Consider the following 27,477-nt stretch of genomic DNA (forward strand, 5'->3'; position numbering starts at 1 on the left):
AGTAAGCTCTGTAGGGTTATTAAGTTTCTTGATTTGTTTTAAATAACCCACTCAGGGTATTTATCATGTTACCCCATTCCTATATTTGCAAAGCACATGTACACACCTTGCCATAATAGATGTCTCCAACACCGAACTGCTGAGTGCAGGCAGATCTGTGTGCCAAAGAGGCAAATTCAAGACATTTGTACGTGTCTTTGCAAAGACAGGGATTTGAGGTGGAATTTGTTGTATGCTTTTAAAGCATAAGACAATAAACAGCTATGCACATAGTTTTAGGCAAACTTCCGGATGTTAGAAATGAGCACTCAGAATTAAGTGAAATTTAAGCACGTTGGTGTTTCACGTTGTGTGAATTCAGCAAGATGGGAAACGGTTGGTGAGCATGACTAGGGACAAAGCCCACGTGGCAACTTTAACTATGATCTTGGCCACCAATATAATCAACAATGGATTATTCAGGCCCTCTCTAGTTTGATCTGCATTTAATGTGATTAAATGGTACCAGCTTTACTCCTGGAGATACAATATGACTGACCCAATCCTATTTTCAGAAAGAAAAACAGGAAATTAACACCAAGAAGCCAACATTCTCTTCTAGGGTTTTCCGAACTACCTTCAAATGTTTGGTTGTGATATTGCAGCAACATTTAGCTTTGCAAAGCAGAAGATCCTGATAAGCACATTAAGAGCTGTTAGGTGTGAAGGCTAGCCCCCGGAATCTATATTACAGGCTTTCCTTGTTAAAATGTTAAGCCAGCTAATTCACACAATGTAGGGCAATACAATGGATGTGTATGAAGAAAAATAAAACTCTCAGAATTCTTTGAGCTGCACAGAAGGTGGTTTTCAAACAGACTTTATTATATATCCTCTGGATGACCTAGAGAAACAAAATGTCAGCTCCATTGTACATTCCACCAGTTTGTTACGCCAAGAGAACTAAAAGAATTGTGATTTCTGTTTTGAATAGGTGACAAATAATATACTTTTAGGCATAAACTTCCAAATTAATTCAACTGTTGGGTACTAGCCGAGGGGCAGAAAACATTTTCCAATAAGCATAATATGAAATTTACAGTAATTTATATTTTAAAAGATAGTCATAGCTGAAAAAGTAAGGTAAGTTATGCCTCCAGGAAACAATCTTTCAATTCATTTATCCGTTTACAATGAATCAACAGCTTTGAAGACCGGCACTGCTAAAATAGTCAAACACCAAAAGCCTGTTATTTTAAACATCCTGACCAACAGAAAATCTAAACAGATCCTCATGTATTTGTATTTTGAAAACAACCACTACCATGGTCACTAAAACAACAAATCAACCGTCAGGAATTGCAACCAAAAGCTCCAATCCTTGCATCTAGATAAATAACTGACACATATGTTATAACAGTATCTGCAATTCTGGATAGACCACAGGAAAATGCGTTCAAAATTAACTGTGTGGGAAGGCAAAGTGTGATTACCTTAACCAAACTTCCTTTAAAGAGCCACCAAAATATATCTAACGATCATCATCTGCCAATACGCTTACGAAGAACCAATTAAGGAACAACCAGTACTAAGAAGAACCACAGAGCTAGTGAGATGAGACAAAAACAAAGCTTTCCATTGTAATAACGAAGTAGGCACATTTCCTTGCCAAGTGAAAACCACAGTATGTTTCTAGAGTTTATTCGGACAACCAGTCAAAGCATGTTGCGACCGTACTTTAGCCTTTGCAGGGTAGACCTGTAAGTTCTGATCCAAAGGTTATCATGCCATATACAGATTGCATGCAGTGGGTGGGTGCAGCCTTGCTGCAGAGGGAATTGCATGCTGCTGTTTTTGAAAACAGGACAGATGCGAGCTGCCAAGCACACATCATACAACTAAAAATAAGATTAAAAAACAAAATAATCACGAAATGGCAAGGCATTCTTCTATGGAAAGGAGGGAGATCTGCTGTTCATAGGCACTTCTTTTTAACAGACTACGAATTCTACATTTTGGAGAAAAGGCAGCCATGAAGCTCTGGTCTAGGATGTGTTCCTGTCAAATAGCACATTCAGGGGCACCATAGCAGCCATACAGACGGCTGGCTTTCAGAAAAGTGCTGTGGGCTCCTGATCCCAGTCAGGAACATGTTCTGGATTGGGACATGACAACTAATTCCCTGCCCTGTAACACTTGCTGTGGAAAGCCAGCCCCACCAGGCAAGTGAGCAAAGGCCTGTTGAGAATTCTGAAGTTTCCTCCACCAAGAGGCAGAGAAAGCTGGACGGAAATCACACCGAGAGTATAGAGGAGTTTCTGAGCGCTCCAGTCTGCTAGCAATAGTGGTGGTGGTGGCCCAAGAGGAAGAAGAGGCTTCTTTGGAAGGTCAGCGGAGGTCATATGCTGCTCTCAACCTAACTGGTGTTTTTGCAGGTCTTCAGGAATGGCTCTCACTACATAGGCCCGCTAAGCTTGCAGATACAGAGCCCTAGCCCCCAGTGTAAAATGTTATTGCAGCCATGAGATGGTCCTAGGCAAGCTATTCTCCAGAGAGAGCCTAATCAGTAATATGGGGATAATACAGAGGTATCTTGGAAGCGGGTGGTGCTGTGGGTTAAACCACAGAGCCTAGGACTTGCCAATCTGAAGGTTGGTGGTTCGAATCCCCGTGACGGGGTGAGCGCCCGTTGCTCGGTCCCTGCTCCTGCCAACCTAGCAGTTCGAAAACACGTCAAAGTGCAAGTAGATAAATAGGTACCGCTCTGGCGGGAAGGTAAATGGCATTTCCGTGGGCTGCTCTGGTTCGCTAGAAGCGGCTTAGTCATGCTGGCCACATGTACGCCAGCTCCCTCGGCCAGTAAAGCGAGATGAGCGTCGCAACCCCAGAGTCAGCCATGACTGGACCTAATGGTCAGGGGTCCCTTACCTTTTTACAGAGGTGTCTTATGGGGTGCACCACTGCCTCCACCACTGAGAGGTGTTCTGGTGCAGTGTTGCTACTCATCTTCCCCACACTTGGGCAGAGAAGCCAAGCGAGGGGCAACACTTTGCAGGAGAATCCCAGCTCCTTGAATTCTTGAATTCAAGAATTCAAGAATTCTTGAATTCTGAATTCTGAATTCTGAATTGAAATCTTGAATTCTGAATTCTGAATTGAGTTCTTGAATTCTGCAAGAACCAGAGTGTGGCAGCAACACAGTGGGCAGGGCAGGAATTCCCATTTCGCCTCAGGAGATGAATCAGGGTGGGCTTTTGAAAATTCACTTCAGATATGAGAACTGAGCCAAACGTCTCACAAGGAACATGGCACACTAACGGATGGATATTACAGTCATTCCTTATTTGCTAAGTTGGCGCATGTTGACTGCACTTGAGGACACGTTTGTATTGTGGAGCGTAGGAGTTTGGTGGAGCAAGAGTTTTCGTTATTGCTTTACCAGCTGGATGAACAGGTCTCTGCCACTTTGTACTGCTTTTAAATTTCGCCTTCTGTTATTTTTTCACACCGGTTTTAAACAGGCTTTTCGCTGTTTTCATTATATGTTGTACATCACCTTAGGAATATGTCAAAGGCAGCAACAACAACAACAGCACATCCAAGGGATTCTCAGATTTGAGAGTCACAAGTCTCAATCATGTACGACAGAAATTGAATAAGATTCTCTAGGATGCACTATACATAGCTAATAAATATGATGTCAGTGACAACGTACTGGGCCGATGGTGACATGATTTCAACTCGAGGTAGCCAAAGCTATTTCCTCCAGATGTTGCTGGACTTCCAACTTCCATAATCTCTGACCATTGGTCAAGCTAGCTAAGGCTGATGGGAGTTGTAGTTCAGCAACTTCTGGAGGCTGCTACTTTGGCCACCCTGTTCTAACTTCTGTTGACTTTCCTCAATGGTTCTTACACGGCAATCTACCTTCAGAGCTGACACACCATAGATTCCGAGCTCTTCCACATTAATCTAAATCTGTCAAGATAATCTGTGCACTCAGGCAAGTAATATGAACATATCCGCTTCTGAGGTAAGACAGTACATTCATTCAGTACTTCCGAGCATGACTTCATGGCAACAGGGATTTAATGGCATTATCACAGAGCGGAAAAACAAACAAACCCAGCCATACCTTCAATTGTAATGGCTTGATCCGGCCTCCTCTCCTGAGCCAGTGCTGCTGCACTCTGGTGGTAAAGCTGAGCACCGCTCTTTGCTGTCCCTAATCTGTTTACCAGCTAAAGGAAAGTGTGCAAGATCAGTTAGAATGCGTGAGAATTTCTGGATAAAGAAGATAAACTAACTCCTGTGTGTCAGGGCACCATATTACCAAAGATTACCAAAATCCATCCATGGGGGTGGAGAGGTTAGGGCCATGGAATTGGAAGAAGAGGTTTAAACTCCTTTTGTCTGTCCTATATTTTGATATATGTGACTTGTATGTTTTCCCCAACATTTTAATTGGGAATAAGAGAATGAGGGGGGGGGAGGACAAAACAAACAAGAATATCCTGTAGTGCTACAATCTCGTCCAGCCCCCCAGGTGACTTAACTTTTTTAAAAATGAAAGAAATCAGATTATGCATCTCCCAATGCATCTTTAATTTTGGCCCTAAATCCCACTGACTTCAATGTGGCTCACTCCCAAATAAGTCTACAGAAGATCATTTTTACCCGTGCCATCTAAATTAAATTCCTGCATCACAACAACAATGCAAACAAATTCAGAAAGCTATGAGCTGCTCACCTCACATTCATAGAAGCCCACGTCATCCTTACAGGCGTTTTTGATTACAAGAACTATGACGCCACTCCGGGGTTCACTAAAGCTTTGGTGTTTATTTGGGTCTGTCAACAGATCTCCATCTTTATACCACCTGTTGGGGAAAGAAAGATTGAGAGCTAGTAGACCGTAATAAGACATCGGATGACATCCCAGAAGTAGAGGTGTCAGGGAATTCCATTGGAAGTAGGAACCGAAATTCCTACAACCCACATGCTCAATAGAGGCCAGAAATGGAAATCACACAGGAACTGAATGTGGTTTCCTTCCTTACCTTATCTGTGGATAAGGTGCTCCTTCAATGGTGCATGTAAACTGTGCATCTTCGCCATCAGCGTAGTATGCGTGCTTCACCTTGTTTACAAACCGAGGAGGCACTAGAAAGAAAAAAGAAACCTGATGAAGTCTGAAACCACATGATGGAAGGCATGGACTGGATGTCCTGAATTGCATCATGAAGCCTAGCCAATCACAGGCAGCCATGGCTACACGGGGTTAGACTAAAAGTGCAATCTGTCTACCTAGAAGTAAACCCCATGAACTCAGCAGGGCTTGCTCCCATGTAAATGGGGTTATAGCACCGCTGCCAAATCCGGGAGAACATGGTTTTCAAATGTCAAAAACCTCAAAAGCTTCCCTGCCAGGGGAAGATAATGTTAGCAGACTGGTGCCATGATGCTAAAAGAATGTGCTTGAGTAACAGTTCCCCTTATCACAGGGTTAAAAAAAAGAGAGGGGGAGATATAAGGGGAAAGGCAACTTCTCAGAAAACCTGATCCTGAAGGCACATACTGAGTTAGGAACAGGTGGGTGTAAATTAGTTAAGAACACTGCAGTTAAGAACGAGTTAAGAACACTGTCTTTGTTGAGAATGATTGGAAGACTCGTTTTTTCAGAAGTCTTTTTTATTTAAGTGTTTATTTAAGTATTAATTAGGAAGATTAATTTTTTTATGCATGTAAATCTGCTTTTTCTTCTTTCTTTTTTCTGTATTTTCTTCTTTTCTTTTTTCTGTATTTTCTTTTTGTGGTATGAGATTGTAAATCCTTTGTATATGTGTGTAATTTAAATTAATAAAATTATTTTAAAAAAACACTATCTATCTATCTATCTATCTATCTATCTACCATCTATCTATCTATCTGTATATGAAAAGCTGTGGTCCATAGCTCAGCTCATCCATGGTACAACCCTGGTTACTGAGGAAAGACCTTAACCACACATCCTCGTTCGGACAACATGCTAAGATGAAATTTGGCTTAGCACAGAGTGATACGAGAGCAAAAAAGAACCAGACAAGAGCAAAGCAACTGTAAGCTCCACTCTAGGAACCCACACCTTCCTGCGAAGACTAAGGTTTGCTGTCATGTGCCATGGAAACCAGGCCAAAGAGCAAAGCCAATGGGAGATCCATTGGTAAAGGTAATAAGGCAAATGTAATAAATAAGGACTGGGACGCGGGTGGCGCTGTGGGTTAAACCACAGAGCCTAGGACTTGCCGATCAGAAGGTCGGTGGTTCGAATCCCCGCGACAGGGTGAGCTCCTGTTGCTCGGTCCCTGCTCCTGCCAACCTAGCAATTCAAAAGCACATCAAAGTGCAAGTAGATAAATAGGTACCACTCAGGCGGGAAGGTAAACAATGTTTCCGTGCACTGCTCTAGTTCGCCAGAAGCAGCTTAGTCATGCTGGCCACATGACCCGGAAGCTGTACGCTGGCTCCCTCGGCCAATAAAGCGAGATGAGCGCCATAACCCCAGAGTCGGCCATGACTGGACCTAATGGTTTACCTTAATAAATAAGGACAACAATATCTCTCTGCTGCTCTGTGGTTCAGTGCATGGTGCTCAGCAGGCAGGCGTTTAGTCCTATTTGACAGTGAAAGAACTTTTACCTTGGACAAGGATCTTTCCCAGGGTGCTGGCATTGCCAGCTGGGCTTGCAGCAAAGCACATGTATTGCCCTGAGTCAACACCCGTCAGGTTGTCAAGGATCAATGTGCAGGAGCCGTCAGGATCTTCAATGATGATATGATGGGGATCCACCTCCACAGGTTTGCCATCTTCAAAATTAAGCAAAGAAAATGGCCTTCAGCAATCGTAGTTGCTGCATTTAGGATAATAATAATAATAATAATAATAATAATAATAATAATAATAATAATTTATTTATACCCCGCCCATCTGGCTGAGTTTCCCCAGCCACTCTGGGTGGCTTCCAATCAAATGATAAAAACAATACAGCATCAAGTATTAAAAACTTCCCTAAACAGGGCTGCCTTCAGTTGTCTTTTAAAGAGAAGAGATCTGCTTATTTCCTTCACATCTGAGGGGAGTGCGTTCCACAGGGCGGGAGCCACTACCGAGAAGGCCCTCTGCCTGGTTCTCTGTAACCTCACTTCTCACAATGAGAGAACTGCCAGAAGGCCCTCGGCGCTGGATCTCAGTGTCCAGGCTGAACGATGGGGGGTGGAGACGCTCCTTCAGGTATACAGGACCGAGGCCGTTTAGGGCTTTAAAGGTCAGCACCAACACTTTGAATTGTGCTCAGAAACGTACTGGGAGCCAATGTAGGTCTTTCAAGATCGGTGTTATGTGGTCTCGGCAGCTGCTCCAAGTCACCAGTCTAGCTGCCACATTGTGGATTAATTGCAGTTTCTGGGTCACCTTCAAAGGTAGCCCCACATAGAGCGCATTGCAGTAGTCCAAGCGGGCAATAACTAGAGCATGCACCACTCTGGCGAGACAGTCCGCAGGCAGGTAAGGTCTCAGCCAGGGTAGGAAACTGATTCATTGACCACTTTAATATTGTTGCTGAACGGTTAAACCAAATAAAATTTGGAGATCGATTTTGACCTACATTACAGGAAGCTAAGAATGCTTATACCTTTATACCAGCTGACACCTGGCTTGGGTGTGCCTGTTACTCTGCAGGCTAATTTGACAGTTTCACCAAGTTCAGCGGTACAGTCAGCCAGTTCTTCCTCAAACTCTGGCGGATCTGGAAGTGAACAGATTTAAAATAAGTGCTACTCACTGGAAAGCTGGATAAGGAAAAGCTGAAGAAGGGGAATATCAGGCAGTGCAGATGTGGGACACAGTCAGTTGTACATACCCCATACAGGGAGACTGATGCGTTGCTGAATGCCACAGATTTCCTTCACCCAGGAGTTCTTGATGATGACGGTCCTGGCTTGAAACAGATACTTGCGGACTGAGTCTTCCCGCTCATGCCAAATCTCAAAGGCCCGGTCATCTCCTTCCACAAGATCATTCACGTCTATGTTTGGTAGCTGGGTAGTCAGAGGGCGATGTTAAAAGCCATTTAAAATACCTTCTCATTTATTGCAGAACGCATAGAGATATACCGTATTTTTCGCTCTATAGGACGCACCCGACCATAGGACGCACCTTGTTTTAGAGGGGAAGAACAAGAAAAAGAAAAAAACTCCCCCTCTCTGCTCAGCGCTCCCCGAGCTTGTGGGGCTGGCGGTGGGGGGAAGCGCTGCTTTCACCCACCGCCAGCCTCAAAGATCCCTGAATCCTTCAGAGCGCAGTGCGAGTTCCCGCTGCGCTCTGCAGGCTTCGGGTTCCTTTTGCTGAAGCTGGGAGAGCAAGACATTGCTATCGCTGAAGCCAAGGAGCCTGCATTTGCTCCATAGGATGCACACACATTTCCCCTTAATTTTTGGAGGGGGAAAAGTGTGTCCTATAGAGCGAAAAATACGGTATCATCTATGAGGCCTCGAGCTCAATCTATGCACTAAGGACCTACAGGCGCATTAGTTTAAAAGTGTTGTTTGAAGAAATGTCACTGTGTTTTGTTTTGTTTTTAAAATTAAATCAAGTCAGGGAAGTGATCAGGACTGAGACCACAGCATATAGGAGTGGAGTTTTAATCTTTCCTTATTTGCAGTGGTCCTCTCCCTTATGATAGTAAACTGTTAGTAAAAACAAATGAGCAAAAAAACAACCCTGTTTGTATCAATTAGATCTTTTTCTCTCTCTTTTACTATTGTAATTTTTACTATTGCTGTAGAGGGACTTTTTCTTTTTTCTTTTTGAAGGATTGTATCAGGAGAGGGAAAGGGAGGGAAATTTTCACAAAAAGGCCATTAGTATTTTACTGCAAATTCCTCCTAATACAGTGGTACCTTGGGTTACAAACACCTCGGGTTACAAACACTTCAGGTTACAGACTTCACTAACCCGGAAGTAGGACCTCGGGTTAAGTAAGGACTTTACCTCAGGATGAGAACAGAAATCGTGCGGTGGCAGTGGGAGGCCCATTAGCTAAAGCGGTACCTCAGGTTAAGAACGGTTTCAGGTTAAGAAAGGACCTCTGGAACGAATTAAGTTCGTAACCAGAGGTACCACTGTATACATGTTTGTTTGCAATTTTGCCTAAATACATTTCTTTGCAAAGCAATTTCCCCTGAAATAAGGCATTTTGGTATGCTGTTTTCACTGATATATGCATTTTAATGCACAATTTACCTTAGTATTACATTTTTTCCTTCTTGCTTTTTTTCTTTCTTGCTACTATGATATTTGAAATTAAATGCTACTGTAAAGAGCAATGCAACATTTTCCTGGCAGACAACTTGACCTGGGCAGGTAAAGGGAGAGGAAGTGGGGATCTTGTTGTCAAATAAAGAACCTAATGGTCAAACCTTCATCATATTCTTGAAGATGTAGCTGTAAGTATCTGTCTTGGTGTCTCGTTTGGGCTTGCAAACCAAGATATAATTCTTGAAGAGGAAGACATGTCTCTTGTGACCCTTCCAAGCCATTCTGGCACCAGGAGCGCCTTCCCAGACAATGAACTGGCCCTGGAACGAAAAGCAAAATTTAGCCAAGTTGGTCTTTGACAGGCCAGAACCCTCCTTCTCTGGGCAATTCTACTTGTGTTCCATATAATGTTTTGTTTTGGTGCTTCGTTTTGTTCTCCAAAACTCCACCCTACCCCTACGTTCTGCATCAGAGGCAAAACCCATTGTCATCCTGGATACTATTCTATTCATTGTAGGGATTTAGATTTCACACCTTTTGCAGAAGCCACAAGACAAGTAGCAACCAACTCAGTCTGAAAAAGATAAAAAGCTCTATGTCTTAAACTCAAGCAGGAACATGTGAGGTTCCCCTTATATACTCATGGTTACCTTGGCGCTGTGGGTTAAACCACAGAGCCTAGGACTTGCCGATCAGAAGGTCGGCGGTTCGAATCCCCATGACGGGGTGAGCTCCCGTTGCTTGGCCCTTGCTCCTGCCAACCTAGCAGTTCGAAAGCATGTCAAAGTGCAAGTAGATAAATAGGTACCACTCTAGCGGGAAGGAAAACGGTGTTTCCGTGCGCTGCTCTGGTTCGCCAGAAGCAGCTTAGTCATGCTGGCCACATGACCTGGAAGCTGTATGCCAGCTCCCTTGGCCAATAAAGTGAGATGAGCACCGCAACCCCAGAGTCGGCCACGGCTGGACCTAATGGTCAGGGGTCCCTTTACCTTCCACGAGACATTTTTCCTGTGTGAGCATAGACAGAAAATATATGCACTGTCTATATCATTAGGTGTCTGAATAGCACTCGGACATTTATTTTTAAATGTTAAATCAATTTGAGACCCAAAAATGTAGTGACAAATAGATATAATAATGCATACATACTGATGCGCATGCATGTGTTAGAAACAACACCATCAGTTGCGCTAATTTCAAAAATATAATGCATTAGGTAAGTAATGAAGTGTATGTTATAAAAAGCAGAGCTCAGCCAAAAGGAGGGGGAATTTTTTTTGTTACAAAAGTAATGTTTTCCTTCAGCAATTTTCGAGCGATTGCTTCATAAGTCACATTTTCAGGAAGCGCACACTTTCAGTTGATTTTGCCAGCCTCAGTGACTACCTCCTATCACCAGAACTGATTGGCTATGTAGATTTGTGATATCATGATGGTCACTATTGGCTGGTCCCTGATTGGCTGGAATTGCCCCTAAGACGAATCCAGTGGTTTTCAACCAGTGTGCTGTGGCACCCTGGGGTGCCTTGAGTGGTGGTCAGGGGTGCCACAGGTAACACTGGCCTCTGTCCCTCTTTCCTTCCCTCTCTCTTCTGATGCCCTCTTGCATTTCTGCCTCCCAAAGGCTTGTACAGCTGTTTGTTGCAGCAGCCCTGGCTACAAGCTCACCAGGCGAATGGTGCCTCTGGGGCTGGTCAGGGGGTGCTGGTTACCAGGAGTAAGAAAGCAAGCGGGCGAGGAAGCCGCAGCCAGCCCTTGCTGTTGGGAATGGACAGACATGCCCCAGGCCCCTGTGGGGCAGTGTGAGGAGGCACCTCTCTCTGGGGTGCGGTTGGGTGGCTCAGAGACCAAGGGTGGCAGCAGCAGATGCCCAAAGGACTCCCAAGGAAAGGGGAAAGGAGAGGAGGCTGAGAGAACACTCAACAAGAGTGATGGCCTGGGACTCGAGCTCGGACTCAGAACCAGAGGAGACTCAGTCTGCACCAGATCCTTTGCCTCAGGCATCATCTGAACCAAGTCTGAGGCCTGATCCTGAAGAGTCCCAGTCTGCACAGGTTTCCCTGCAACAAACACCAGCTGAGCCAAGTCAGAGGCCTGAGCCTGCCCTGGCTCCAGATGCAGGGATGACCTTGTTGCCTCCAGCTGGGCCATCACTTACAGCTGATCCACTACCGGTTGGGTCAGGGGAGGCTGAGGTGGCCCCTGGGTCTAGTAACCCACCAACATCTCCTGAGCTGCAGAGACTAAGGTCTGAGAGAAGGAGAGACCTGAGTACTCGCAGGAGGACTGCTCACCTTCAGGCGAGACAGGGAGGTGAGTCACCGGGGGATCAGGACCGGCTGCTACCCCAACAAAGATAAAAGGCTGTCGGACCCCGCCCCAGGTTGCGGGAGCAACATTGCTGTATGCCAGTTCCTGCCTGAGGTCCTGTACCTGTCCTTGCCTGGTTTCCTGCCTCGTGTCCTGCCTTGGCCCTGTCGGACTGACTCCTAGCAGAACCTTCGGATTCTGGTCCGGTCCTGGACTGCGTTTCTCGGGTTACCCCCGGGCCCAGCACAACAAGGGAGGGTGTTCGAAAAAGGGTGAGAAGCTGCCAGCTCTGCAGGCGAGGGTTGACATAACTGGGCACCTTAGCCCCCATGGGTGCCACAGAAAGATTGTAGTTGGTCAAGGGAGCCATGGACTCAAAAAGGTTCAAGACCTCTGCACTAATCCAACCAGAAGCAATAAGAAGAAGAGGGAGAATGGTGCCAAAGCAGCAGCAGATAGAGGAATGTGAACTTTCACATAATCTAGGAAATAACTGAAAAATACTTGTTTGATACAGGGTTGATTCACAAAGCAATGGGCATGAACCTCGTCAAAGCAAAGTGTTTAGAGCAATAATTAATATAAATCCAGCGTCTCTGGTGGCTCAATGTGAGGAGCCAAAATATATAATAAACACAACTCTCTGATATCTATTAGACAAGATCAGAATGAGACTCTTTGCCTTCCAGTACCTGTCGGATGGGCTCCCCTAGGATTTCTAGGGTGCCTGGATAGTTCTCAATGAGCGACACGTGTAGGTTGTTTTCTGCTCGTCTGTTGAGGGCAGACACAATAGCATAAGCCTGCTCCAACAGCGCACAGTTTTGACTGTTCCTTGCTTTGTTTCGAATTAGATCCTGCAAATACATAAAATTACACCACTGGCATGATCTGTGTCTACCAATTTATGAATACTTTCAACAAAGACATCTTCTAACAAATCACTATTATTATTTATTTAACTGGAAAAAAAGAATTCTAGGAAATCCCAATGAATGTGAAAGAATAACTTGCACTTTTTCAGGAGCACACCCCATCTACTCTCATCTCTGGTGGATGTTTGCCGGGATAACTCAATTGGTTAGAACTATTGGTTCCCAAACTGTGCTCTGTGGAGCACTTGGAACTCTGTGAAGCATCTCTAAGTTCTCCACGAAGAGATTGGAACGAAAAATAAATAAAATAAATGTGACAAGATCTCAAAATTGTGAATTTGTGTGGCCTTGAACTGTGTATAGGTAAATATTGGGTAGAAATTATTTATCTCCAGCAGTATGCTGTGAAGCAGTGTAGATAGCAAGTACAGTGGTACCTTGGGTTACAGACGCTTCAGATTACAGACTCCGCTAACCCAGAAATAGTACCTCGGGTTAAGAACTTTGCTTCAGGATGAGAACAGAAATTGTGCAGCAGTGGCGCGGTGGCAGCGGGAGGCCCCATTAGCTAAAGTGGTACCTCAGGTTAAGAACAGTTTCATGTTAAGAAAGGACCTCTGGAACGAATTAAGTTTTTAACCCAAGGTACCACTGTATTAGGGACGCGGGTGGCGTTGTGGGTTGAACCATAGAGCCTAGGACTTGCCGATCATAAGGTCGGCAGTTCGAATCCCCGCAACGGGGTGAGCTCCCGTTCCTCGGTCCCTGCTCCTGCCAACCTAGCAGTTTGAAAACACGTCAAAGTGCAAGTAGATAAATAGGTACCGCTCCGGCGGGAAGGTAAACAGTGTTTCCGTGCGCTGCTTTGTTTCGCCAGAAGCGACTTAGTCATGCTGGCCACATAACCCGGAAGCTGTACGCCGGCTCCCTTGGCCAATAAAGCGAGATGAGCGCCGCAACCCCAGAATCGGCCACGACTGGACCTAATGGTCAGGGGTCCCTTTACCTTTACCACTGTATTATAGACCAAAGTGCATGTCATGCATCACCTCAGTTTTGCCCACCAGCACCTTCTCGGAACCCCACAAAACATCAAGGACATCATTGAAGCACACAGACAAACGCACTAGCACCACGCTAACCTTGTCTCCTCTGTGAGAACTTTGCCACTCTTTCACTTCTGATTGTTAGCTTTGACGCTTTTCCAGAATTATCTGGGAAGTTTCTATTGCTTATTAAAAGCTCGTGTTTCTTGCCACCTAATGCCTTTGGCATAACAGTGCTCCGTGACAAATTTTTCTCCTGAAAAGTGCTCTGTGACTCAAAAAGTTTGGGAACTGCTGGGTCAGAGTGTGGTGCTGATAATGCCAAGGTTTCAGGTTCAATCCCCAGATGGGACAGTTGCAAATTTCTGCATTGCAGGGAGCTGGACTAGGTGAGCCTCAGGGTCCCTTCCAGCTCTACAAATCTATGATTCCATGAAGTGACTGGTGCAGATTTGTTTGCTAGCTTTCCCTGTGGCAAAGAGAAAGCTTGCCACTTTGTGATGCTATAAGAATGTACGACAAGCCTGCTTAATCAGGCCAATGGTCCATCTAATTCAGCATCCTGATTGCACAGTGACCAACCTGATGCCTATGGGAAGCCCAGAAACAGGTTCTGAGCATGAACAAACTTTGCCCTCTTGTGGTTTCCAGCAACTGGCATTTAGAACCACTACTGTCTCCAACTGTGGAGGCAAAGCATAGTCATAATGGCTAGTAGTCATCAATATCCTTTTCCTCCATTAATCTGTCTGTCAGGTGTGCGGGCTCTGTGACCAATAGGATTCTGCAGGGCTGGGGCCTTCCTAGGTTTGTTCTGAAGAGGCAAGGCGCGGCCATAGCAAACTGTCACGGTCCGGTTCACAGGCGATCAAAGTCCCCGCTGGGGACGTTGGGACCGTGGGCAAGATGGCGGGGTGGGAGCAGGAACAAGAGTCCAGAAGCCAGGAGTCAGAAAGCCAAGAGTCCGAGGGTCAGAGAGCCGGGAGTCAAGAAGCCAAGGGTCCGAGGGTCAGGAAACAAGGAGTCACAAAGTCAAGGGTCCAAGGATCAAGAAGCAAGGAGTCAAACGCAGCAAGGCAGGGAACGTGTTGCTGTAGCAAAGAGCCGAAGGGAAAATGCTGACCTTATATCCCTTCCTGGCTCTTGCCACCAGGTGCTGTGAGTTACCAATCAGCCTCACCTGTGTGGCCGAGCCTTGCCTCTCCAGAATAAACTTAGGAAGGCCGCAGTCCTGCAGAGTCCTATTTGTTAAGTTGTAGGTGAACATATCAGACGACGCAGCGATTCTTCAAACAGCTCTTGTTTATTCACAGGCCAGAACAGAACTGAACTGAAGGGTTCAGGGAGCCTGCTTATATAGAGCTCCAGTACAATGTAACTGTAACAACTTTCTGTAACTATCCAATCACTGAACGTCACTTTCGATCCCTTATTTGCATATGTGGACCTGAGTGAAAACTATCTACAGTATCCCCCTGCTAGCCCAGGGTGAGAACTTCAGTACATAACATTATTGGTCACAGGGCCTGGCTCCTGCGCGCACACCTGACACTGATTAATTTGTAAGGTTTCATTAATCTTACTGGTTTGCCCCGGGAGTTGTTCAGTCCTCAGGAATTTGGTAAACTGACTTAGATTGTGATCAATGCTGAACCAGAAACAAGCTGGCGAGGACTAAATTATGAATAATCTCGGTGAAACCAAAATAATAAACAGGTGTCAAGCTAAAAGAGAGAAATATTTGCCTACCCACACCCACACCCACCCGAAACAATGACACTAATTATTAAAAGGAAATGCTCCTGACCTTAATTACAGTTTGATACTTCTGGATCCTGTTTATCGGTCTCTCTAGATAGTGCTGCAGAGGAAGCACTGGGGGCTGAGATGAGTCCGCAGAATATGTTCCCTCTATATATCGCTGCGCAAGGAAAAAAACAACGGTCAAGATTTTTCAAGCTGTCAGAACTCATATCACCATTTAAAAGTCTTGGCTGCTTTGCAAACATCTGGCAAGCAGAGAGCGAGAGAGAAAATGAGTAAGATTAAATAGGTATAAGCTTCAGCAGAGAAACAGATATCTAATTTGAATTCAAGTTTGTTCTTTCATATCCCTGTATATTTTTTTATGCTATGCTGCAATATTTGAAATTTTAAGCTTCTCTACTAATGTACTGATCAATTGCAGTATGTATCTGTCAGGGCCTTTGGTGTGAACAAAGAAACAATAAGTTTACGGGCTTGTTTTTAGGAGGTGGAACACTCTCCTTTGCAATAACGTGCAAGTGAAAATGAGCATACGCATAGGTCAGTGGTGTCCAAACTTTTTTCAAAGAGGGCCAGATTTGATGAAGTGAAGGGCCGTGAGGGCCGACTAAAGGGCCAACCAAAGTTGTTGTTGAGCTTTTTTTAGGATTGAAGTTATTGAGGGTTTTTCAGGATTTTACCCCAGGAAATGAACTGCCATAGGAGCCAGATTACACCAACCGGCAGGCTAGATTAGGCCCCCAAAATGGACTTTGGACATGCTTGACATAGGTGAAGAATCCAGGCAGGTTTCAATGCAAAGGTTAGTTGTTGTTGTTTAGTCATTTAGTTGTGTCCGACTCTTCGTGACCCCATGGACCAGAGCACACCAGGCACTCCTGTCTTCCACTGCCTCCTGCAGTTGGGTCAAACTCATTTTGGTAGCTTCGAGAACACTGTCCAACCACCTCGTCCTCTGTCGTCCCCTTCTCCTTGTGCCCTCCATCTTTCCCAACATCAGGGTCTTTTCCAGGGAGTGTTCTCTTCTCATGAGGTGGCCGAAGTATTGGAGCCTCAGCTTCAGGATCTGTCCTTCCAGTGAGCACTCAGGGCTGATTTCCTTCAGAATGGATAGGTACTCAAACCTAAATCTGGTTTGAAGAATCTCTTGCCTGACAATTAAATTAATCCACCAATACTGTTATAATAGAGTTGTGCAGTGAATGGAGTTAATGGTACTGGACAGGGGACAGCTATCCCAGCCATGAAGCTGAGTGGAGCTGAATAGGTCTACTGAACTACTCAAAAACATGACCCAGAAGTTAATCCCTATATATTCAACAGACGATACAATCAAATACTCAAATGTGTTTCCCAGAGGGAATGGCATGCATCATAGTAGCCAGCAATACTTACCTTATAGAACTCCTGAACAGTTTTGCTGACAACAACAGATTCAGCCTGTATACGGCCCACCAGGTACTGGATGTACCTGTCAAATTCCCCCTCATTCTTGATGAAGCACATAGCTACGTCATCATCAGTGTCACATTTCTGAAGCTCTGGGAAGAATGTCCTGTGGGGGCAAAGGTCATGAGAGGCGGAAGGCCAAGGCCATAACAACTAAACTCTGGTTGGAATCATCCCAACCAACAGAATACACCGTTTGTTTGTTTTACAGCAGTGCTGACATAAGCACAATACAGCTGCAAACTTAGTCACTAACAAAATACTATTCTGCTTTTATTTCCAAAAGAAAACTCAAAGCAGCTAAACGCAAATGGAAACACAACAATTACAATATTCATAAAAATCCAGCCTTAAACTAACAGTACACAAGAGCGTAAGAAAAATCTGGCTGGTGGATCAGGCGAAAGGTCCACGTAGTTCAGCATCCTTTCCCCACAGTGGCCAACCATATGCCTACAAGTAGGACCTGAGCACATAGGAGTCAACTCCTAGGGGCAGAGGGGCCTTCACCCCCTGCCCCAATAAAATATTTGAGGGGGCCGGGGCCCCCCAAAAGGTTGATGGTCATTACCATTAAATGGTGTGTGTGCACTGTGTCATGTGATCAATTATACAGGGTGGGGCTTACTTGCCCCCCCCCATATTTTATTCAAGTTGCCATCCCCGCTTGAGCACAACTGCACTGAGCCACAATGTGCTGGTCCCGAGGGTTAACTGTGCGTCGAGGACAGAGTCCAGTCTGAGGTTGAGGGTGCGGTATGGTGGCTGTCCGTCAAAGCTGAAGCTGGGTCCAAGGCAGGGAGTCGGGTGAGGTCAGGAGCTCCGGCAGAAGAGCAGGACAGGGTGCAGGCAGGAACAGGCTACCAACAATGTTGCTCCCACAACCTGGGACTGGGGCTGGCTGGCTTTTATCTGCCCTGGGGCATAGGGCGGCCCCAGTCCACAGGTGCCTCGCCTCTCCTGGCCTGAAGGCAAGCACTCCTGCGGGAACTTAGTTCCCTCCGCCTCTCTGCCCTGAGCCTCTGCAGCTCAGGAGAGGCTGGAGGGTTACCAGACCCAGATGCAACCTCAGCTTCCCCTGACGGGGCTGAGAGTGGAGCACCTGCAGGCAATGGGTCCTCCATCACTTCAGGAGCCAGAGCGGATTCAGCTGGTGTCTGCTCCTGAGGATCCAGCACAGGTGAGGACCCTTCAAGCTCAAGCCCCAGCCCTGGCTCAGCTGGTTCTGGAGACAGGGACTCCTGTGCAGGCTGGGATTCCTCAGGTTCAGCCTCCGAGTCCGAATCCCAGGCCATCACACACAAAAGTTTCCTTCACTCCCCTCCAAAATAGCAATGGATAAAACACTTTGCTTGGCTGGAAAGCATGGACCCTGAGTGGTTTTCTGTTTGTCCAGCTGCTTGCCCCAGAGAAAATGCACTCTTTACCACTCTTCATCTCTGAATCAAAGCAAACATCAATCCATAGAAAACCCAATTGACGTTTGCTCCAATTCAGCAGTAAAAAGCGAGTTTTCTTGGGGGGAGGCAGCTGGACAAGCAGAAGTGTGGAAGAACCCATAGTCTAGTCAGCCTCCACCAGAAGCCTGCCTTAAAAAGCCAAGTCTTCACAGAGCAATAAAAACAGAGAAGGAAGCTGCAGGGTTTCACAGGAAAGAGTCCCATCACTGTATTGATTTGGGTTTTGAATCATATGTTTCATTTCCCCGAGTCTCCAAATTGCCTTGTCCCAAAGTTGCTGGTCCTGTAGAAAAAGGCCTATCAGTTCAGACATTCACTGCTAGCTGGGCCTCTGTCTCACTGACCATGCAGTCCCCCCAGTTATACGTACATGGAATGGAAGTGGGTAATGTCGGTGATGTTTCTGAAGATGATGAGCTTCTGACTGGAAAGAGCCACAGGGACGACAGGGCAGGTCTCGGTGAACTGAATGTGGTGCGTCTGGAGGAACTCTAGGTCCTTGACAAACTCCTCCTCAGTGTTCAGCAAGTCCTGAATAATGAGGCTGGTGGAAAGAGAAAATAGGTGAATACATTAGGGAAGTAGATCCAGTTCCAGCCCATAAAATGGTGCCTTCCACTATAACTAACATCTGGGAAGGAGAGTTGGCAGGAAACTGGTGTAGTGCCCCAGTCTGGATTGAGAGCACAATCTGGGTTGTATCCAGCACTAGTCAGAGTAGACCCACTGAAATTATTGGGCATGACTGGTTTAGGTCCATTCATTTCAAAGGGTGTTAGGACTTAGTTGGACGCAGCCCTCTGGAATGGCTCCAAAACTGGTTTTTAATTCAAAATAAAGTGGAGAGTTCATGGATAACATAACCCCACCCGTAGAGACAAATGGAATTGGACCTCTCTTACAGGAAGGACCTTCATGAAGTGCCCACCTCAGCTTCTTTTTATATTCATCCTCTGAAACTGATTCTCCATGGAACTCTGGAACCTCTGGAATGCCCCACTCAGCAGACAGCTAAAAATAATAAAGGGAATAAAATTTAAGATCTGGTCATTTCTGCATCTACTGGGAGCACATTTGTGGAGCTACTTCAGGCCGTGTGCTTCTCCGATATCCTGAATGAAGGAGAAGCTAGAACTGCTTTTATTTATTATATTTATATATTGAAATTGAAATACTTTATTGTCACTTGTACAACTTGTATACAGTGAGATTACACAAGCACCCCCCACGCAGCTCTCTTAGTCTTAATTCCCCTCGTTTACTGACGCACACCCACCAAACCCAAAAGTCAGTTGCCCTGTTGTTATCTTTTCAATCAGCAGCCTAACAGCCCATGGATAGAAGCTGTTCTTTACCCTGTTGGTGCGACAAATCCTGCTTCTATATCTTCTGCCCGAGGGCAGGAGATCAAGAAAGTGCCGGCCAGGGTGTGAATCATCCCTGAGAATTTTCCTCACTCTCCTGAGGCAACGTTCTTCCGCTATTTCATCCAGCAGATTCACAGGACAGCCCATAATATCTTGTGCTGTATTCACCACCCTCTGTAGGCACTTCCTATCAGTTGATGTCAAACCAGCGTACCACACCGTGATGCAGTATGAAAGGACACTTTCTATTGTTGACCGGTAGAAGGAGATCATCAAATGTTGATTGACATCGTTCTTTCACAATACTCTGAGGAGATGGAGTCTCTGTTGGGCTTTCTTAACCACCTGGGTTGTTATTTATTTTCCAAGTAAGGTCTTCACTGAGATAAACTCCCAGGAATTTAAAGGAAGAGACTCTCTGCACACAGCCCTCCCCGATGTACAGCGGGGCTAGTTCCCCTCTCTTCCTCCGATAGTCCAACACCATATCACCCTTCCTCCTCAAAGAGGTTGGGGCAATGTACAATACAGTCAGATAAATTGTTTACACAACTTTGGCTTGTCTGCGTGTCCCTGAGGAAATCTCAAACAAAAGGAATCTGATGTTGGAGAACCCAAACGTGGATGATTCTCACCTTTAACCTCTTATCCAGATAGGCAGGAGAAACCCAACCTTGCCTGGATGGGTTGGACTTGGTGGGCTTGGTCCTCACTAGCCATTTCAGAGGATGAGCCGAATCCAGGACTTCCACGTATTGTCCTTCCTTCAGGCTGATGGTTTCACGATCAGCACCCATGGGCAGGTAGTCTGCTGTAACCATGTAGATGTCAAAAATCTGTAGGAAGATGGTGTTTTCAGTATATATTTTTATAGGAAAAGGACACCAATTTGCAGAAAGCCTACTTGATATTCAGATCACATCCACACCATACATTTAAACTACATGGCTCCCCCCCCATCAAAGAGTCCTGGGAACTATAGCTTGCCCTCCACAGGGCTACAGTTCCCAGCACCTTTTACAAACTACAGGTGCCAGGATTCTTTGGGAGAAGCCATGTGCTATTAATGTGCAGTGTTGGTGTGACATTAGAGAGACTGAATGCCACAACCAGCTGCTTCCAGCTGCATCTAGAATTACAGAGAGCATTAGTTTGGTCTACTGGACTCAGCCCTTGATTAAATCCCACCCAGGCAAGGATTGGCTAGATCAGTGGTTCCCAAACTTTTCCCTCAACTGAAAATTACTGGTGGTCTTTGTGGACCACTTATCGATGCTTGTTGCAGCAATGTGCAGCGCTAGATGTACAAAATAAGTAGGAACATTTAATACAAACTGTCAGAGCTACCCTAGGTCCCAGCTCACAAAGGACCAACGCTGCTTCGTTGTTAAGTATAAAAGTCTTTATTGAAGTTCAGTTTCACATCCAGAGCCGCAGCGCGCAGCTCTACGTCTCAACTGTCAGACCACTGATGCTCCGTCTGAGTCTCCTCCCCCTTGACACCAATTTAAGATTCTAGCCTTGCTCCACCTTCTCCGCTGCTCCTTCCTCCTCTGGGTCCGCCTGCCTGCCGGGGTTCCGCCCCTTCTAGCTTCTTCTCCCGCTGATTCCCCTGAGCCTTCTCCCTCCCTCCGGCGGGCTTTAGGAGCTGGTTCCCCATCCGGGTCTCCTGCTGTTCCGCGCGCCTGCACATTTGAACTTGGCGCGCGCGCCCAGCCAGCAGCTTTCCTCCTGACCGTTTCACTGCTGCTGTCACTGCTTCCCCCTTCGGGGGGGCTAGCTGCAACTGACCTCCCCTCCGTTGGAGGCGTGGTCAGCCCTGACTCCCTCTCTGGAGGAGACACTGCCCCTGACACATGTGACTCTTCCCCCCCACTACGCTCTGGTGGGGAAACTGGTCCCGATCCTCCACTGCTGCTTTGGGGTTCCCCTCTGGCTCCTTGTTTCTGGTGCGTCCCCCCTGGGACCCCCCTTGCCCTGACCATCGGCGCCCCCTTCTGGGAATCTTCTGATTCGCTGGAGAAGCTCATGGAATCTCTCGGGTCACTGTCATACTCCCCTACGCTGCCCTCGGATTCTTCCCCTTCGCTCTCCAATTCCTCTCTCCCCAGTGCTCCTGCTCCTGATTCCCTGACACAAACCCTTCCACTAGATGGTAATTTGGTTAATCCCAAATTTTCTTTTACTTGAATGAAATACATGGCAGTGCGAGAGGGTTACCAAAAGCAATAGTGGTCCGAATGTCCATAGCCTGTCTACTTCTAGTCAAAATGGCATCTATCTTCCAGCCACAGATCAACATCACCTAAAATTTTAGACTAGAGTTACTATCTAATGATCGGGAGCTCTTTCTATTGTGAATCAATTTTCACCTCGAACGTGCTGCTTCCAACCAGTTTCTCAAGCCCCAAATCAGTCTTCCAAATTACCTCATGGAATGAAGAACACACCTTGGTGGAAAGTCTGTACTAGGAATGTACACCTGTAAGGCAAACTGGCTTCATTTCGGACTGGTGGGGAGGCGAGGCATTTGGTTGACCCATTATATTATTCCTGTGGAGCAGTCAAAAGGTCTCAACTCTCTGTGCCCAACACCAATTGCCATGCTTGTTTGAGATACAATGCTGTAGTTGCCTTTTTATATTCTGGGGAACTCATGGAATGTTCTGTGCTAAATCACTCTTCCTTGGGCATGCATCCAGTTCACTTATGTAAATATTATACCTCTCCCCTTGCATCCCCCTCATCTGATTCAGAGGAAGACTCCTGAGCAGTTGAGGAAGGCCTGGACCTGCCGTGTCGTGGAGATGGAGATGGCGTTTTTGATTCATCGTCACTGTCGGCTCCAGGTACTTGAAGTGTAGCTGAAGTGGAAACATGAACAATTAAAATACACTCCTAGCAAATAATTGCTTTGTTTTGTGAAAAAGCATGCTTCTGTTTATTCATTTAGTTTATACCCTACTTCCCAAGTCCTCAAGGGAACTTGCACTATAAAGCAATCAAATCATTTTGAACTTGCACTATAAAGCAATTAAATCAATTAAAAACCCCAAACTAGCCACAGTGAAATCAAATCCAGAAACAGCAACATAAAGAGTAGTCTAAACCTTCCAGTCTGAATACTTGGCTGATGTTGGATGTGACTGTTAATTATTATTGTGACTAGTCCCAGCCTCCTCTTCCCTAAATGCCATTTTGAGATTTCCACACTAGCATTTTGAAATTTGCGTAGGAAAGTGTCTGAAAAAGGTCCAACGAGACGCCTTTGATGGTGACCAATAAACATGAGCTAGTCTGGCATGTATGCTTCTGTCTCAGACTGAAAACTGACAGTCAACATGCTCAGACAAGCTGTTACCTTGACTAATCTTTGCAGATACCATTTCTGTGATCTGCGATGTCAGTTTCTGGAGGAATTCCTCAGTCCCAACCTCAGCAAGTGAAATATGGCTCCGACCAGCTTCACCTTCCATAAGTTCCCCTGTCAAAGAAGAGTGAGGTGCTTAATAATAATAATAATAATAATAATAATAATAATAATAATTTATACCCCACCCATCTGGCTGAGTTTCCCCAGCCACTCTGGGAGGCTCCCAATGAAATGTTAAAAACAGTACAGCATTAAATATTAAAAACTTCCCTGAACAGGGCTGCCTTCAGATGTCTTTTAAAGAAGGGAGTGTGTTCCACAGGGTGGGCACCACTACCGAGAAGGCCCTCTGCCTGGTTCCCTGTAACCTCACTTCTCGCAATGAGGGAACCGCCAGAAGGCCCTCGGCACTGGATCTCAGTGTCCGGGCTGAACGATGGGGATGGAGACGCTCCTTCAGGTATACTGGACCGAGGCCGTTTAGGGCTTTAAAGGTCAGCGCCAACACTTTGAATTGTGCTCGGAAATGTACTGGGAGCCAATGCAGATCTCTCAGGACCGGTGTTACGTGGTCCCGGCGGCCGCTCCCAGTCACCAGTCTAGCTGCCGCATTCTGGATGAATTGCAGTTTCTGAGTCACCTTCAAAGGTAGCCCCACGTAGAGCCGCCATGGACAGCTGTGAGTCCAAAATGACTCCCAAGCTGTGCACCCGGTCCTTCAGGGGCACAGTTACCCCATTCAAGACCAGGGAATCCCCCACACCCACCCTCCCCCTGTCCCCCAAAACAGTACTTCTGTCTTGTCAGGATTCAACCTCAATCTGTTAAGCCATGAAGTCATAGGAAGCTGTTTATACCCATCTCGATCAGTAGTGTCTGCTATGACTAGGGCTCAACAACTTTAACACCCCCCACCTCCACCCCCCAAAAAAGCTCAATAACTTTTTCCGGATTTTCACTTCTGGGAACCCTAGCAATGAATGCCAGAGACTCTATAAAGGAGGGAAGCAAACACAGACACAATTCATGATTGACATAAATGTGTGGCGAGTTCCCGCCGCCCCCCCCCGAAATAAAGACACATGACACAGTTATTAAGGTTCATGGGCTAAATAAGGCCACAACTTATTACAGGTTTCAGGTGATGAGTGGCTTAGGCACTACCGAGAAGGCCCTCTGCCTGGTTCCCTGTAACTTGGCTTCTCACAGTGAGGGAACCGCCAGAAGGCCCTCGGCGCTGGACCTCAGTGTCCGGGCAGAACGATGGGGGTGGAGACGCTCCTTCAGGTATACTGGACCGTGGCCATTTAGGGCTTTCAAGGTCAGCACCAACACTTTGAATTGTGCTCGGAAATGTACTGGGAGCCAGTGTTGGTCTTTCAAGACCGGTGTTATATGGTCTCGGCGGTCGCCCCCAGCATGAAAACATTTTTACCACCCTTCCCACCTTTTATGGCGTATTTCTCCTGAGACATCTGTACTTCAGTATAGATGCCAGGATACAAGATGTACAAAGCCTTGCAAGAGGTATGAATGGTGCACAGGTGCATAAATCAAAGCAATCACTTCAAAATACTTGCAAGCAGGAATCAGAAAGGGCGGGGTCCTGCAGGGCGGTATTTTGAAATGAGAATCCCTATTTGAAAGGCAGGAACACCCTCCCATGGTTGACATGATGTGTACACATTTAGTAGTTTAGTATCTGTTACCCTAAGTGTCACCAGTACAACTGACATGATGCCTTGCCTGACAGATACAATTCCTGGTTGAAGGGGAAGGTAGCTAGTTGCAGATTTAAAGCATGGGTAGGCAGGGGCCGGATCCGGCACAATCACCTTCTAAATCCGGCCTGCAGACGGTCCGGGAATCAGCATGTTTTTACATGAGTAGAATGTGCCCTTTTATTTAAAATGCATCTCTGGGTTATTTGTGGGGCTTGGCTGGTGTTTTTACATGAGTAGAATGTGTGCTTTTATTTAAAATGCATCTCTGGGTTAATTGTGAGGCCTGCCTGGTGTTTTTACATGAGTAGAATGTGTGCTTTTATTTAAAATGCATCTCTGGGTTATTTGTGGGGCATAGGAATTTGTTCATTTTTTTTCTTCTTCAAAATATAGTCCGGCCCCCCACAAGGTCTGAGGGACAGTGGACCGGCCCCCTGCTGAAAAAGTTCGCTGACCCCTGATTTAAAGCAATGAATGTAATTTGCATATGAACTGCATGAACCTAGCAACATTTATTTGATAAAAAAAATCAAAGACTACAGCTGTAAACTATGTAATTCATATTAGAGAACGTTATACGGAACAGCAAACTGTGATCTATATGAGTAACATTTTGAAGTTAAAGCACAGGCGAAACTTTTCATACCTTTTCTGCCTTCAGGAGGATGTACAGAAACCCCGACTCTAAGGAAGAGAAAAGGGAAGGCATAAATATATGAGAATTTATAAAGCGCTTAATAATAATAAAAAAAATCCCTAAGCAGCATACATCAAAACTATTTAGAATGATTATCAATGATACACAGATAAAATGAGCAAATTTTAAAGTAACTGTGCACAGATGGATTATAATTCCCGACAGGCTTGTTTAGCGGTTGCTTGAAACATTAGAATGAGGGTGCCTGCCTAATATTAATATAAGTGCAGCCACACTAAAAGTTCAACTCCTCACATAAATGGAGCAAATGTCATATAATGCTTTTAAGACTGCAAGTTCCATAGATTGAAGTGGTCAAGGAGGCATACAGAGGCCAGGCAATCTCAAGTACACTGGTCCCAAGCTGTGATAAAATTTAAAAATTCATAAAACTTATACACCACATGATTGCCCTCCGCCTCCAAACAAAATCCCTCAGAGTGGTTTGCAAAAAGAAGAAAATAATAAAATTATCAGTGAAAACGGTTTTAAAAAATCTGCTTAAAACATTCACGAAAATTATAAAATCAGTGATCAACTGAAAACAGATTAAAATGCAAACCAACACTCTACATTTCTGGGAAGGTTTCCCTGGAGAAAAATGTTTTTAGCAGGGGCCAAAAAGAGTGCAGTGAGTTCAATATGCAGGGAGTTGTATATTTACAGGGGGAAATGCATTTTAAAGGATACCAAAATTAGAATTCAGTAACTGAAAAACACAAAGTTTAAAACATCACCAATATCACTACGTGTTAACAAGAACTTTCAGACATTACCCATGTTCTTTCTTTTCCTTTTCTTCATACCTGCAACAAAAACAAAAAGGGAAGAAGGAGGTGAGGAGAACAGGATCTCCAGTGAGTTTCCAGTCTGAAAATCTTAAGACGCGTTCAGTTTTTTTCTAGTCTCTCTGTGCAGCATCCTAACCTCCAGGCACAAAGCCTCCCACTTACCCAAGTGATGTCATGATGGCCTCTGTCACCATCACACGCTCCTGGGTCAGAACCTCGGCCTCTTTCACTGCAAGGGAATGAAGGACAGCAAACCTATCAGCAGGCGTGTCTCAGGCTGGGGAACATTTCTCATCCTTCCCAAGTTTTGTTGGGGTTATGGGTGAGGGAGATGTTGGAATTCAACTACCCTGCCTTGGCTCAAGTTAGATGTCACCATTTGAATTGAAAGCAATTTTGCCTTATAATGACAGGGTGGCCTATAAGGTAAAGGTACCCCTGACTGTTAGGTCCAGTTGCGGACGACTCTGGGGTTGTGGCACTCATCTCATTCTATAGGCCGAGGGAGCCAGCGTTTGTCCAGACAGCTTCCGGGTCATGTGGCCAGCATGACTAAGCCGCTTCTGGTGAATCAGAGCAGAACACGGAAATGCCGTTTACCTTCCCTCCAGAGCAGTACCTATTTATCTACTTGCACTTGACATGCTTCTGAACTGCTAGGTTGGCAGGAGCAGGGACCGAGCAACGGGAGCTCACCCCGTTGCAGGGATTCGAATCGCCGACCTTCTGATCAACCAGCCCTAGGCTCTATGGTTTAGACCACAGTGCCACCCACGTCCCATTGGGGTGGCCTGTAGTGCTCCCTTATTTCCAGGCCTTTTGTGTTCAATGTCCCCAGCAGGACCAGAACTGACTTCTTGTTGGTGGCATCTGTCTCAAGAGACAATGGAGAGAGCCTCCAGGGGTGAAGTCAATGCACTCCATTAGCAGCACTGCAGTGACTTCCCCAGTGCTCAAGTCTGGCCATTGTGTCTGGAGGTCCTGGGCCGCCCAGACGACAAGACTCAGCCTGGCTGATGTGGGCCAAAGGAAAGCAGAGCAATACATTTGATACCAGCTTGGCTGCAGAAGTTGCTGGAAGGAGGCGTACAAAGCGCCAGCCAACCGTCTTAGGGATTCCACTCCAGATGTGCGTAGGCCTGACTCCTTAACCTTTCCTTCTCATGAACATGTCTAGAACTTGCACATAAAGTAAGCACAGAGCTCTGGACTCTGGGCTGCTGTGATATCAAAGCAGTTCAGCTTGTGGCAAGGGAGAACTCGAAACCTCAGTAGAAGCTCATTTGCATCAGATTTTATCCTTCTTCCAAGATCCTGTGACTTTTTCACAAGTTGGGGAAAGCA

General features: G+C 45.8%; 1 protein-coding gene across 50 annotated transcripts in view; it reads right to left on the reverse strand.

Annotated features, from left to right (window-relative positions):
* The window catches only part of OBSCN (obscurin, cytoskeletal calmodulin and titin-interacting RhoGEF), a 267,376-nt gene that overhangs the window by 76,438 nt on the left and 163,461 nt on the right, over positions 1–27,477 (reverse strand). For all 50 annotated transcript variants that reach the window (XM_083578984.1, XM_083579001.1, XM_083578979.1 and 47 more), the window contains 18 exons: positions 26,296–26,362; positions 26,119–26,148; positions 25,292–25,329; positions 22,910–23,032; positions 22,273–22,412; positions 20,184–20,384; positions 19,110–19,192; positions 18,552–18,725; positions 16,668–16,827; positions 15,313–15,426; positions 12,277–12,441; positions 9,436–9,594; positions 7,878–8,055; positions 7,650–7,763; positions 6,658–6,825; positions 5,040–5,142; positions 4,730–4,859; positions 4,115–4,220 (listed from right to left, as the gene is read on the reverse strand). In XM_083578984.1, coding sequence (XP_083435110.1) covers positions 4,115–4,220; positions 4,730–4,859; positions 5,040–5,142; positions 6,658–6,825; positions 7,650–7,763; positions 7,878–8,055; positions 9,436–9,594; positions 12,277–12,441; positions 15,313–15,426; positions 16,668–16,827; positions 18,552–18,725; positions 19,110–19,192; positions 20,184–20,384; positions 22,273–22,412; positions 22,910–23,032; positions 25,292–25,329; positions 26,119–26,148; positions 26,296–26,362 — 2,253 coding nt within the window. The remainder of the gene's footprint in view (positions 1–4,114; positions 4,221–4,729; positions 4,860–5,039; positions 5,143–6,657; positions 6,826–7,649; positions 7,764–7,877; positions 8,056–9,435; positions 9,595–12,276; positions 12,442–15,312; positions 15,427–16,667; positions 16,828–18,551; positions 18,726–19,109; positions 19,193–20,183; positions 20,385–22,272; positions 22,413–22,909; positions 23,033–25,291; positions 25,330–26,118; positions 26,149–26,295; positions 26,363–27,477) is intronic.

Source organism: Podarcis filfolensis (assembly GCF_964270895.1).
Source record: "Podarcis filfolensis genome assembly, chromosome: 12".
NCBI classification, from domain to species: domain Eukaryota; kingdom Metazoa; phylum Chordata; class Lepidosauria; order Squamata; family Lacertidae; genus Podarcis; species Podarcis filfolensis.